Raw genomic sequence first — 13,997 nt, forward strand, 5'->3', positions numbered from 1 at the left:
AAAATTATATACCCTAAATAATTATGTATACTAAGTAACAGTTTGGAGTAGACCAAAATATTAGTTCTTTAAATCAAACTTTTCTCATTTTATTAATGAAATAATGTAACCGAAAAATGTAATAAATTATTCAATAAAAATTATAATACATGCAGATCAAAATTTCTCCACGAGCTTCCGATAGATAGCATCCTGTTAAATTGCGCGTGAAGACGATAAAATATTCTCGTTTTACGGGCAATGTTTTTTACAATTTTTTAGATTTAAGTAAAAGATCTAAATATACAGAAATGACTGATACGAAAAAGTGGAAGCTCTTAGGGCACGCAAAAATTATTTATGGGTTATTTTATTGCTAAACTTCATTCGTTGCTGTGGTTGCTTTTATTCCTTCAGCGGAAAAAGTTGTGAGATTTTATTACCGGTGTGAGATAGGACACGTTATTGCACTAACTTTGAGACGGAATTAAAATAGATTTTTTGCGTTCAACTGTAACAATATACGATTATATTGAAGTTTTATGGTACACTTCTAAAAACTTTATATGGTAATTCTACAAAAACAGCATATAAAAAATGTTATCTCATGTCCAATGACATAAAAAACGGATATTATAGAACTGGTACTCTTGCAGAATTCAATTCGCCACAATCTGTCGCTGCATAACCGATTCATGCGGGTGCAGAATGAGGGTACAGGAAAATCATCATGGTGGATGATCAATCCGGATGCAAAACCGGGGAAATCTGTCAGGAGGCGAGCGCTCTCCATGGAGACATCGAAGTCAGAAAAGAGGAGGGGCAGAGTTAAGAAAAAGGTCTTTAATCATAATTCATATAAAAATTCGCATATTTTTTGGCCGAGCTAAATATTTTACTCATTCAAACAGCCTGAAGCCTTGAGAAATGGAGTCGCAGCTGATGCTACACCCAGTCCTAGTAGTTCAATATCAGAAAGTGTGGACCTATTCCCAGATTCTCCAATACACAGGTTTGTGAATCAAGTGTAATAGATTAGTGATTTTGACCTATAATTAGCTTCTAGAATTCATATCGTTATTAGATCTAGCTGCTTTCAAATAGTCCATAGACAACAGAGTTATTAAGCATATATGGCAACTGTTTTATTGGTTTTAAGTTCACAATAATTTCCGGGAAAGTTTAAATCAAAGATTTATTAAATAAAGTACTCACAACCATTCAAATATCTCGGATAAATGTCCACAAAAACCGTCGATTGACAAGAATGACTGCGCTAATAAAATTGAGTTATGCGTATACTGTAACTTTATGATAAAAGGTTTTAAATCATTCAGACCATTAGATGATGAGTTATGAGGATGCTGAATCTCGTCATGCCTACAATATTTAACATTTTTATTGGCGAATATCTGTCACAATTACCAACATAATTGACATTTTCCTCGGACATTCTGTATCCTCAATGGCGACTAGGCAGCCCTTAGCAACTTTAAGTAATATTTTTACCATAGTTTTCCCACATAAAATATTTCCTATCTGACCATTTTACTCGTTAAGATGATCGCTTCACTTGGCATACATGTTAACGGTCCTTTATATAGACATTAGATTTGCATGATGTTCGTTTGAGTTTATCATATTATAGTGGATACATTTAGACATAGACGGCGAAGCTCAGTTTTGTTTCCGCTAATAAATTCTGATTATTTGCAACTGCAAATATCGATAACAGACGATTGTGTCTAACTGTCAAATCAGGTCGATATTTGAAAGATTAATTTTATTACGCTTTTTTTGCTTTGCGTAGCGGCAGCTTTCAGCTGTCACCGGATTTCCGTCAGAGGGCGCCGTCAAACGCTTCATCATGCGGTCGCCTATCACCGATACCGTCATTAATACCATCAGAACCAGACTGGGCGACGGATTACACGCCCGCTGGAGATTTTACTACGACCAGTGATTTCACTCAAGCGGACTACGCTCAAGACGAATTAGCTGGAACCCTCGCTGATTCGATGAAGCTTCACGGAGCCGATCCATACCTTAATACGTAAGATAATGTTACGCTGCTATTGAGTAGTTTTCATCGACTCTATCAATGTAGAACGTGCTCGTAGAAAGCTTCTAGATTTATGTCTCATAACATTTTCTTTCAGACAACTTTATATTGAAGCTGCACGTCATATTATGTACAATGACAGTGAAGTTCAAAATATATCCTCATATGTATAAACATGATCTTTAAACCTAATTTTCTGATTAACATAAATAAATCCAACCAAAAGGCAATAATTAAATGTCCTCAAATCAGGTATGTACCAACAACATCATCGTCTGGTAACTATCGCTTCCCGTACACGTGTTTGCGGCACCCACACGGTGGCTGCACGTGTACTTCTCTGTACCCTGCTCATCCCGCACACACTCACGACCACTTTGTGAGACCACCGCCGCCAGCTGACTCCGCGGATATTATGCAAACAGGTAAACTTTGACAGCTATTATTATAGATTACGCTGTAGAAACAACTAGTCCAACACAACACAAAAGTTACAATACCAACTTGAAAGATATCTAACGATACCTATCAAATTTTACCATTTAGATCCCAATACTTACACTCATGTACATCAGATATATAGAAAATATCATCCATCTGGAATTCAAACCTGCAACTTCTGCAATTTCCAAACTTATAAAATTGCTTTTCAATTAATATATTTAGTAACATCGAGGACAAAGAACGAATATTAATCAAGGCTTAATATTCGCAAATTACAATCGAATTTTGCAAGCTGACATCAATCAACAAACATTTTATAGTTAATTTGTGGTCAGTATTTTTTTTATCTGACACAGAAAACAGCCAGCCTCAAATGGTGACGACGGATGCGGCGCTCATGAATGGGGGTATAATGGTACAACCCGGGGCCATGGGTCCTACGACGGTAATGGGGCAGATAATGGGGGCCCTGAATACTGGACTAGCTGAGGATTTAAATATTGAAACCTTGGAACATAGCTTTGATTGTAATGTCGAAGAGGTGAGTATTAATACTGTTTTAAAAATAACTTTATAAATAAAAATATTGATAACCTGCTTATTAAATTTCGCTAATATTATGAAGATTACAGTTAATAGTTATATGAATTTCTTATCTTACATTTCTCTTTACAAATCGTATTCTTTAATACCAATTAGAGCAAGCAAAGACGCGACCGAAAGCTTTATTTTACAGAAGCGAATAAAAACCGGAATCTAAAGACTAATACTATATAAGGTATTAAAGTATGGAAAATTCCTTAATTAAATATGTTATAAACCATCTGCTGCTGTCATTTTATCATATATCATGTATATTATAGAAGATACATATGTATTGATTATATTTACATATTCATAAATGATACTAGAAATATAGAAAATTTTATCGCTTGGCAGGATTTGTTTTTAATTATGTGGTAACTATTTTTTTATATCTTTTTTAATACCAAAATATATAATATCAGGTAATCAACCATGAGTTAAGGATGGATGGGACCTTGGACTTCAATTTCCAACAGGGAATGGCCGCTGAGGCAGAGAGTCAGTTCGTGGCCCCCGCTCCGCCAGTCCCCACAACACTCTCCGGCGGGGGGCCTCCGTATTCCGTGGCCCCCTCTTGGGTCCATTGAACATTTAGCTAATATATCGTTATAGAATAGACCTAATTCGTTAGGCTAGAATCCTTTCGATGTAAATACGACGCAAACAGTTCTCTGTTCGAGTTTGTTAATTTTGCATTGTAGTCGAGATTTTTTTTGTTTATTATATTGTTAACTAATGTTAGATTTTTATTTAGCGGTTAATATTAAGCGGTTACCGATCGTTGTTAAAGTGTCAATTGTGTATGTAGGTTAGATTTAAGTTAAGTGGAAGCTTGTGATATGAGTAGTTTATTCTAAGTTTACCGAGAGGGGGCCCCAAGTCAAGCGAAGTCAGCGGATGGAAAAAGGTAAAAAATATTTTATACCCATACAATATTTAACTTGAATACTAATAACAGTACGTAACAGAGCAAATACAAGTTCTGTAAAGTTTTCAATTGTTACGATAAGTGAAAAATAACTAAATTTTACTTCATAAAAAACCCTATTCATAAATTGTCTTTTAACGATTATACTGGCGCACACGAAGCACTTAATCGAGTAATCAAATACCAGCAATGACTTACATCATTAAACAAGCTACTAAGAAACTGTGAGGAAATTGGAAAAGTGAAAAAAAAGTATTGAAAGGGGTCGATCCGTTTAGTAGCTATGACTCTATAGATAGATGCACACTAACACATGCACTACGAAATCAAACTAAAATAACGATCTTGCGTTAGGAATTAAAAATATCAAATATCTTTTTCAACTTGTCGTTGCTCCTGTATTAATAAATGTAAGATAAAAGACAAGTTAAATCAGTATATTAAACAACAATACAGTCAGTAATAAATCCTTCTAATATCAGCGTTAATCCGAGTAAAGTTTTGTACGTTTGCGTCCAATAACTCAGTCTCGTCGGTATCTCTAACAAACTATAACTTTATTGTTTCGTCCAAACAGCGGACGGCGATCTGACCCCATTTTCGAGTATTTAATACTACGATAGAACCGAAAGTTTTCCACGCTTTGCAATTTATTTTCTATTCCATTTTGAAATATTGTCCAAGATAAGCGTTATTTACAACACATAAAGACGTGTGATATAACGTCCCGAAACTTATGGCGTTCCACAGAAATAGTGTCCATTTTACTGATTAGTTTGAAAACTATTTACAGTTTTATATAAAACATTTCGTATGGCGTCTATGTGAATGAAACTCTTACAATTATATATGAAATGAATACACAGGAACTAAATAACTCTATATATACAAACACATAAGTTTTTATGGCAGCTATACAATGGAGAAATTGCGATAGCTAGGAGTCTTTGTGCGTGGATTATGACACGTGATCTTTCTTTATTTATGGATAGCGGTTGAGATTGACGTGACTGTGCCGAGTCTGTAAGACGAACCTGATATTAGACAATAGAAGTGATATACGGACATACTACTAACATAACACCATACATATATATATATATATATATATATATATATATATATATATATATATATGTATATTAAATCAATCATGTGACGTTTCTGCAGGTCATATAATTATAGTAACCATAAAATACGAGAAAAATTTCATATAATACAAACAAAGATATTTTAATAACCACATACTTTTTTCCGATATGATAAATTTAAATCAATAAAAATAACGTGACTTGTTTTTCATACAAAGCCTGATTTATTATATATATTTAGAACAATATATACTGTTTAAATCGCGTATAATATGATTATGCAAAGTTTTGAATATAAATCAAATGTGCCGGATAAATAAATTCTTGGCCGTAAAATAAATGATGTCGCATGATAGATTATAATCTTTGTGTAATAATTGGTATTTAATATAAGTGATTATAACGAGTGAGAACGTTTTTGCTACCGTCGAATACCCGTCAACATTGACCTTTAGCTCTGCTTGGCCTTTGTTTGCAAATTATATTAGATTATGGATAAACGCTAGTTAGGTGAACAACCCGCCACGGAATACCGCCGTTTAATTAACGTCACTTTATATAACGTTCAAGATTATAACACAAACTTATATATGTATGTGTGTGTGCAAAACACACACACACAAAACACTTACTATTAATATATAAAAATACATATTTTTATATCACAAAAGCTTTATCAGAGAAAAATATTTTTTATTGCCAGTATGAGCCCGCAATTTTTTTTAAACCTCTTATACTAATGCCGAAATAATACAATGAATTTAACTGTAAATACTTCAGTTAATGATAGTGAATATTTCAATGGAAAAATTGATGAGAACGGAATTTTTTCACATAGCCACTTCAAAAAAAATTATAAAACTTTTGTTTTTCTAAAAACAGCCAGCTAGTATTTATTTTATTTATATATTTATCCAATTCTAAATTAATATATAGACATCTAAAAAAATACGCGACCAGACATTTTCTTATGTAGAAATATCTTAACTTTATGTGTTCTGATAAAATTTTTTTACTGAAAAACCTTTTTACATACATAATTTTCTAAATTTGACAGCATACATAGCAATTACTTATGTCGTTTCTGTAAGAGATGTTAATTTGATCCTACGATATTTTTTTGTTAAAGAGAATATAATTAGTCTGGCTTAAATTAATGTTTCAAACGTATAAAGGTAAAATAGTTGAGTGTCATATAATGTATTCTCTTGTATCCAATATATTTAAACGCTACAATTAGTTGAAAACACTCCACATAGGACTGTTAGAAAATTATAAAATGCTCTTATTTTATATCAGGCGTCGTGTATTAATAAATAACAAAATAGATCAGTTGTTTTTCACATTTAATGGTATTATATTGAAATCATACGATCATTATAATCTAAAAATATCCGTCGATAACGAATTGTTTTGAATGGAATGAAAAACATAAAACAATGCGTCCGTGCCCGGAACACCGCGGCGTCGGGGATCGTTTGTCATTAGTCGAGTCATATGAATATTAATAATAATTAGATCTGTATTGAACGTGCTCTACGAGCATCGTAATTCAATTTCACCACTGAATAGTCCTATTTGTGCGCTAATGAGGGAGACCGGAGCCAGTAATTAATCATATCATTTTTAGAGCGGTGCCCGTCTCGTTGGGACGAACGATCGCCTCCAAATAATGGAATATTAAGAAAAAATCCGCTGAATACGACGCTAGATTAAACCCCGCTTCGGTAATGACTTGTTTTTAGCGTAAAGAATACGTCTTAACCAGGCAGTGGGGGTTTTTTTTTGTTAATTTTTTAATACTTCCACGATAGAAGGTAATGGGTGGTAAAAACGGTATTTTTTTATAACTTCAGACTTTACAATGAATTTTATGTATAGGCTTTGTTTGTTAGCGGTTAGTTTTGAATCGAAAATGCTTTAAGTATGATTTGGGATCCAAGGAAACTAAAAGTAAAACGAGGCTTTACTTTCTGTTCCATTATAGGTTTAAACTAAGTAAATACGAAAACTCCTTACTAATTGTATTCTTTTAAATTTTTAAATTCAATCAAATCCTATTTCAGTGATGCGAACCGAACCGTAAACAATGGCGACGTCCGATACTCGACTTATAACATTTTATATTAAAACTCTGGTTCTTCATCAAGGGTCGTTTAAATTTCGTAACTCATTCAGTATTCAAGTCGCCTGATATAATTAGGTACTGGACCACCTTTACACACGATTTCACGGCACTTGTTAAAAGTTTTCAATTGCGTTACAAGGGGGGTTCGCACGGAATTTATTCATTATATTCCACGCTGCCCCCCCCCTCCCACCTCAACCCCCTACTTAATAAAACTCTCCTCTGCTATCTTTTTATTTCCTCTTGTCCCCTTCCAGTCAAGTATTTTAAATATTTGCCGCATGCTCTCCCAAATGAGTGATGAATTATACATTTATCTCATAAAATTCATTCAGTTTTATTAGATTTTTTTCTTTTATATAATTCGTAATTTCGTTTTCCGCTAATTCGATAACGTTTTCATAGAATTTGGTACACCCACGATTTAGTAGAATTGCATTACAGATAAAAAGTCCGTAAGCTTATTAAAGTCGGGCCAATTTGAATATTGTTCCAGTGAAGTCTTCATACTCTATTTACATGGTGATGTCCTAACGTCAATTTTAAAAGTTGTTTCGCATTCAGGGCGAGTCCGCCGGATGGGTACAGCATATCCAACAAGTTGCTACTTTATTGTTTGACGTCCTACCAAAGTAGATCAGCTATTTAAATGACGTAGATGGAATCACTGTCAATTTTATAGCTCGATAGACGTTCTTTCAAAGCTAATAAACGTTTATGCTTAACATTTTAAATGTGTTTAAAATATATACATTTTTTTATTAGTACTATTAATATTATTTAAAAAAAAAATTAAAAAAATGTTAAGTAATGTCTGCTGTTGGTTTACAAGATGACATTTGTTACTTTGTATAATCTGTTGTAGCGGATGTTGAATCGGGAGAGGCTGTAAGTAATTTAGTAAGGACTTTAGAATACTTCGTTGACGTCTGTTAGCAAATTGGATTAAGAGGAGAGTGGCTTTTATTATTGCGTAGACACCAAATGTAGAGATTATAATGTAGATAAGAGAGATTGTAACGGCGTAGAAAGAGCTTGTAACGGCGTAGAGAGGGATCGTAACGGCGTAGAACTAGCTACGACATATGATTTTTATCTATCAAGTTTCATAGTAATTCTTAATATTATATTCTGATCTGCTACCTATTTAAAAATAACTTAATATATCTTCCATTACAAATATTATTTAAAAAACTACACTATTACGGCCATTATGAAATATTCATAGCACATCTCAATAAAATAGAATATTTGTATTTATTTTTATTTTAATTTCTTTATATGTATAATACAGTTCGTATTGTGCAAGTTAGATGGTATCTCGTAAGTTGCATGATGCAGGCCACGTGTTGGGCGGAGGGCGGCGCCGCCCCGCCTTCGTGCAACAGGTAGTACGCCTACATCCAACATGTCTTATGATATAAGCCTTACGATAATTACACTGGAAATATGTAATTTCATAGCGAATTCTACGATGAATTTAAAGCGAGATTCATTTCAAATGTTACGTATAATATCACGTAAATTCAAAGAGTACGGAATTTCCGTTTAAATTTTTCCGTATAAGCGTGACGTCAAAGTCATCGGATATACAAGATGTGACATTCAAAATTACCGTCACCCGCCTAGTTTGTTTGAAAGGAAAACTAATGTATGGAAATCGAATATGACATCATTGTATACATTATGAATTTGTGATAAAAATAAAACCATATAAATTAATAAATTTGTCTGTTGACTGTAAAAGAAGTTTCTTCAAGTTAATTTATAATTGAACCATATTTTCCTTCTAAATTATGTTTAAAAAGTAGTGAAGTGATAAGCTTAGGTTAATAAAATAGTATTGTGCTGTTAGTGTACTCGTATGTTCTCGTATGTATGTATGCACGTATGTATCAACCTCGGAAACCGTTAAAGCCTTATTTCATGGAGAAGTAAAGAGTTATGGGCACATTAAAGAACAGTTTTTTTCTGGTCCATTAAATCAACGCTAGTAGAACCTTCCTTCGTGTTATAAATTCTCATGTTTACCAGATAAGAACCTCGATATTGTAATTGGTGTGAAACTTACAGTAGTAACTTTTTTTGTCATTTTGTTATTAAATATTGTACCTAATATTAATAACACTTACAAATTTTACTTTATAATTTTGAGTAAAGAGTTACTTCAAAGCGATTCAGGCTTTCACGCTACTGATATTTACGTTTGGTATAAAAAAAATTAACAATACATTTATATATTCAGAACATATACTATATATATTATGCATAAATGTATAAGTAGTAAGGGAAGAGCGTCTTAAATAACACGTTCTAAGAGGCTGGTAGTGAATAAATTTACGCGTCCCCGGAATCACTCGATAACCGCTCGCCATGTTTTATAACCCGTGACATCCGAGGACTGGATTTATAGTTACTTGTATAAAAAATAACGAATATTTAATGTAACGAATATATTATTTTGTTATGTCAGGCGCGGACTGGTTCCCGATACTTCGCTAGTATGTTTTTGACTATTCAAAGCTTTTTCTCTCGTACGGACGTTCTGAACGTACATTTTGAACATTCGATTCCATATTCACTTAATATTATAAAAGGTCGAATAATCGACCATAATTTGTTATCAATTTCAATACTAGAATAGAAATGCCATTGTTTTTGATATTTCGTGGCAGCCGGCACACACATGCACACATTGAGGAATCTTCACGAATCGCATTTGAATGTGTGCGTTAATGTCATTATCATTTTCCGTATTATTTTAGATGTATTAAATTCCACGTCTATTCTTTTAGAAATAGATGCAATATTTCGCTTCACATATTAATATTACGTTGAAATAAATAAAATAATAGAGAGGAGCTTGGACGGTGGAGGTGAGCGTTTAACGCGCGTTAGATAGGGGCCCCTTAAACCTACACCTGGGTCGCAAGTCCCAGGCACTGTTGAAGCTCCTCTCCCTGTATCGGACCCGGCACCCGCACGGTGAATCCATGGAATGCTGAGAGGTTTCGTCACTGTCTTAACCTCCCAGTAAAGGTTCGATATCCGATTTCAGTCGAAATTAATGTCACATCTCTAAAATACATTGAATAATTAGAAATGTCATATTTGGAATCTCAGAAAAAATATTTTTTTTTTCATAATGCTTATAACTCAAAAGTCAAAAATATTGGAACAATCGTATATGCAATAATGCGAACATATAAATTTATTCGTGTAATAAAAATAATACATTAAAAGCTTTACATTATTTAAAATTTGTATATTAATTTTGTATATAATATCAAGTTGTAACAGATATGAGTTTAAATGATGGCGAAAGATAAAATGGTCGAAATGTATGCATAATACCTAAACCTTTGACTCCGTCGCGAGATTTAAAAAAAACGACTTTGACCTACAAAACGGAAAAATCTTTATTTTTTTATTTAAGTAAAATATTTTTTAATGTTTTAAATATAGTTCTGATACTTTTTAATTATATTTCCGTCGTAACAGTATACTATAAGCCTTATTTATACCGACGTAGTTTATGACTGCTTTATTTCGGCGAAAGCCAATTATCTACATCCCATATTAAGATGTTCACTTTATTCTTAGCAATGAACGGAGAAAGTCCGTTACATTGCTGAATATGCGACACATTTATAGTGCTTCCATGTTTTATGTTTATCGATAATAATTTTGAATTGTCGCCACTCACATAATATTTATACAATTGATTAAATTGTTAATTACGTATTTAATTTACACTAAAAAGACAAATGTTGTTGTAGGTTTTTGTATTAATATTGTAATAATTACGTAAGTAGTTACTAAACTCAATTATAAAATAGTAGAATCCCAGATATTTTTTTTATAAATTATATTAATTAAAATGTCTAATTACTTCGTAATTTTTTTTCGTGAGTCTCAAAAACCGGTTTAAAAAATCATCGATAAATAATAGCTGTAGGTGTAGTCCAATCACTATCCGTCACCTGCGGGAGGGGTGGGCGCTGGCGTCGATGTGGCGGGCAGGTTACGATTTACACTCGACCGACTCAGCAAAACTAAGAAATGCTGATCCAAATAGAATGCGTGAGAATTAAATTGAGATTACGATGACGCAACACACTGTTATATTAATTACTAACTAGAAAAAATATTACAGGAATTTTATAACTTAAATTGGATTGCGATTACGACATTAGCTAATCATTACAGGAAATTAGATATGTGTTCAGTATAAGTTAACGAATTCATTTCTTGGGTAGTTGAAAAATGTTATACCTACACTTATACTTATACAGGCTACAAATTTAAACGGTAGAGATGTTGCATGCAAATATTTTATTCCTTTGAAATTTATTAAACAATCATTATGTTGTATGAGTACTTTGAGAATCTGTTCTGTATCTGAGAAACAATATTTTTAAGAACATTTGTGAGAAACATATTCCCTGGTGACCGATATATTTATTGATCGTACCTATTAATAAATATTAAAATCTTTTGTTTCAGGATTCACGTGAGGAGGTATCCTCGAGTCGTCAACACGCCAGTCGAGTCGAACACATCAAACAAATGACCATACTTAGGAATGACTGCTTCAATTTTGTGATTCGTAAATAATGCCTCGCGTGTATGTTTTGTAAAATAGTATAAATGAATTGATGCTAGCTGCGCATTCGGTTAGGGCTTCATGCGGTTCAAAGTTCACGTTTGGTGTTTCATAACAAAACGATTTTTTGACACTTTATTTGAACCCCCATCGGTCATCCACATTTTCAAAGTAGAAGTTTTATAGTTGAATACTAAAAATGAACGTATCTGAATTCTACTGTTACGTTACAAGGTAAAAGGCCTCGAGATAAAGTACGGTTATGAATGATAACATACGTTTATATAGAAAATGATGTGTTAATTTTATTGTGAAAGTTATAAGTTTTGTATAAAATTGCTCAATAATAACATTGAAGCTGCGTTGATCGTTTAAGATATAGTTAAAATTTCAAATCTTAGACGTCCAAGTTAATGGAATTTTTTTTTTAATAAATTAGTAAAGAATCGTGCCTGCTAGTTTACAACGGGAATGTGTAAGCATTCGCGTAATTTTATATCGTTCAGTTAGTGTCACGAGACATTTGGATTAGCACAAACAAAAGCCGTCATAGTCAGAACTCTAGTCCCAGATAATAAATATTTCGAATAAGCTTATACACACGCAGTACAGCCTCATGTCGCGACTCGAGCAACGCTAGTTCACATAGTAAATTACCTCAGTGAACTGTTTGTGATAGCTATATCCGATAAGTGTTCAATTTAGTGAATTACGTATAAGTCAATTCGTGTAATATTTGTCGTCCATATACAAGTATATTTAGGAGCACTGTTCGGTTCCGCGTGTTTCCGCGTTATACCTTGTTGTTTAATATATTCTATAGTGTCGCTATATATATAACAATAATTGGCTTTATTTGTGTATTTATTATACAATACACTCAGCTGACATTGGTGCTATAGATAATACTTTAAACGAAATATTCACAAAAGGCTTCGCTTTTATCATTATTATAAAATAAAAATTTACGTAATACATTTTACAACTTGCGCGCACCAGCCACCGGGGCACACTGAATGAGATTGCAACCATTCATCGTATGATAAGTAGAAAAAATATACATTATAATACTTATTATTTGACTGAGAGTCGTTTAGAACGGTTGAAAGTGCTTGTTCTTTTTGCATATTGCCAAATGATTAAACGTAATTTAAAAAAAAATTGATCAACAAATCTTTAAATCAACTCTCGACTTGTCAGACGTGACGAGCGGACCTTTCGGGGACGCGTCGTTGTTGATGTTCGTTAATCTATAAGAAGTTCATTTGGTATCTTAAACGTGTTACTGATAAGGCGTATCTATGTCAATATATTGTGGTCAATTACATTTGTATCGAATCGTACCCTCAGAGCCGAACGCTTGTTGTCCTGAGATTCGAAGGTCTAAATTATATATCATTTGCATAAATGTCTAAACGACGTGTTTAATGTGAAACTAAACAAACATTTTTATTTTTAATTATTTCCATATGAAGTTTCTTTGAACACCAAATTGTTTTATTTTTGTACATATTTTATTGTTAGTTTTATATTATATTTTGATGACTATCACGTTATTTGGTTTCATAAAGAGGATAAGTGTTCAAAATGTTATTTATTGTAAGGTTTTTTGATATATTCAATGTAAATGGACCGTATATTTCATAGGATAGGTTGTAGTGAATTCACATTACGTGTAACCATAGCAGACCACACGTCGCTTGTAGAATGTCTACCAACTCTTAAAATTATATATTTTATATTAGACTAAACGCTTCGTTTATGAATTATATTGAAACGGTAAACCCCGGACGTTCAGTAATTTATTATGTAAAATGTTAAGAAAAAATTTATGTTTGGTATTTTTCTATTATTATTCAGTTGCATTATTAATGAATAGATATAACAATATTAAGACAAAATGTCAAAGAATTAGATAAGTGCGATATAAGATAGAAGAATTGTGTTGAAATGTAAATATATAGACGTAAACATGTATGTAGAGGTACATAAATATTATTTATGTATTAAATTTGATATTGTTTTCAAAATTTCATTGATTGTCTCATTTGACCACCCTTCCCTATTCAACTTCATAAAAGGATTCGTTGATAAATCCTCTCCTTAAGAATTTACTTGTGCTTATGTTTGCCTAGGCGATGGATTACTTGTATTAAATAAACGCTTTTAACTAG

The 13,997-nt window shown here is 32.7% G+C and overlaps 1 protein-coding gene across 1 annotated transcript in view; it reads left to right on the plus strand.

Annotated features, from left to right (window-relative positions):
- LOC116766671 (forkhead box protein O) overlaps window positions 1-13,858 on the plus strand; it is a 46,508-nt gene extending 32,650 nt beyond the window's left edge. The window contains exons 3-9 of the mRNA XM_032656695.2: window positions 636-818; window positions 891-991; window positions 1,790-2,032; window positions 2,294-2,466; window positions 2,842-3,026; window positions 3,493-3,977; window positions 11,724-13,858. Coding sequence (XP_032512586.1) covers window positions 636-818; window positions 891-991; window positions 1,790-2,032; window positions 2,294-2,466; window positions 2,842-3,026; window positions 3,493-3,657 — 1,050 coding nt within the window. The 3' untranslated portion in view covers window positions 3,658-3,977; window positions 11,724-13,858. The remainder of the gene's footprint in view (window positions 1-635; window positions 819-890; window positions 992-1,789; window positions 2,033-2,293; window positions 2,467-2,841; window positions 3,027-3,492; window positions 3,978-11,723) is intronic.
- The last annotated feature ends 139 nt before the right edge of the window (window positions 13,859-13,997 follow it).

This window comes from Danaus plexippus, chromosome 10, assembly GCF_018135715.1.
Source record: "Danaus plexippus chromosome 10, MEX_DaPlex, whole genome shotgun sequence".
Taxonomy (NCBI): Eukaryota; Metazoa; Arthropoda; class Insecta; order Lepidoptera; family Nymphalidae; genus Danaus; species Danaus plexippus.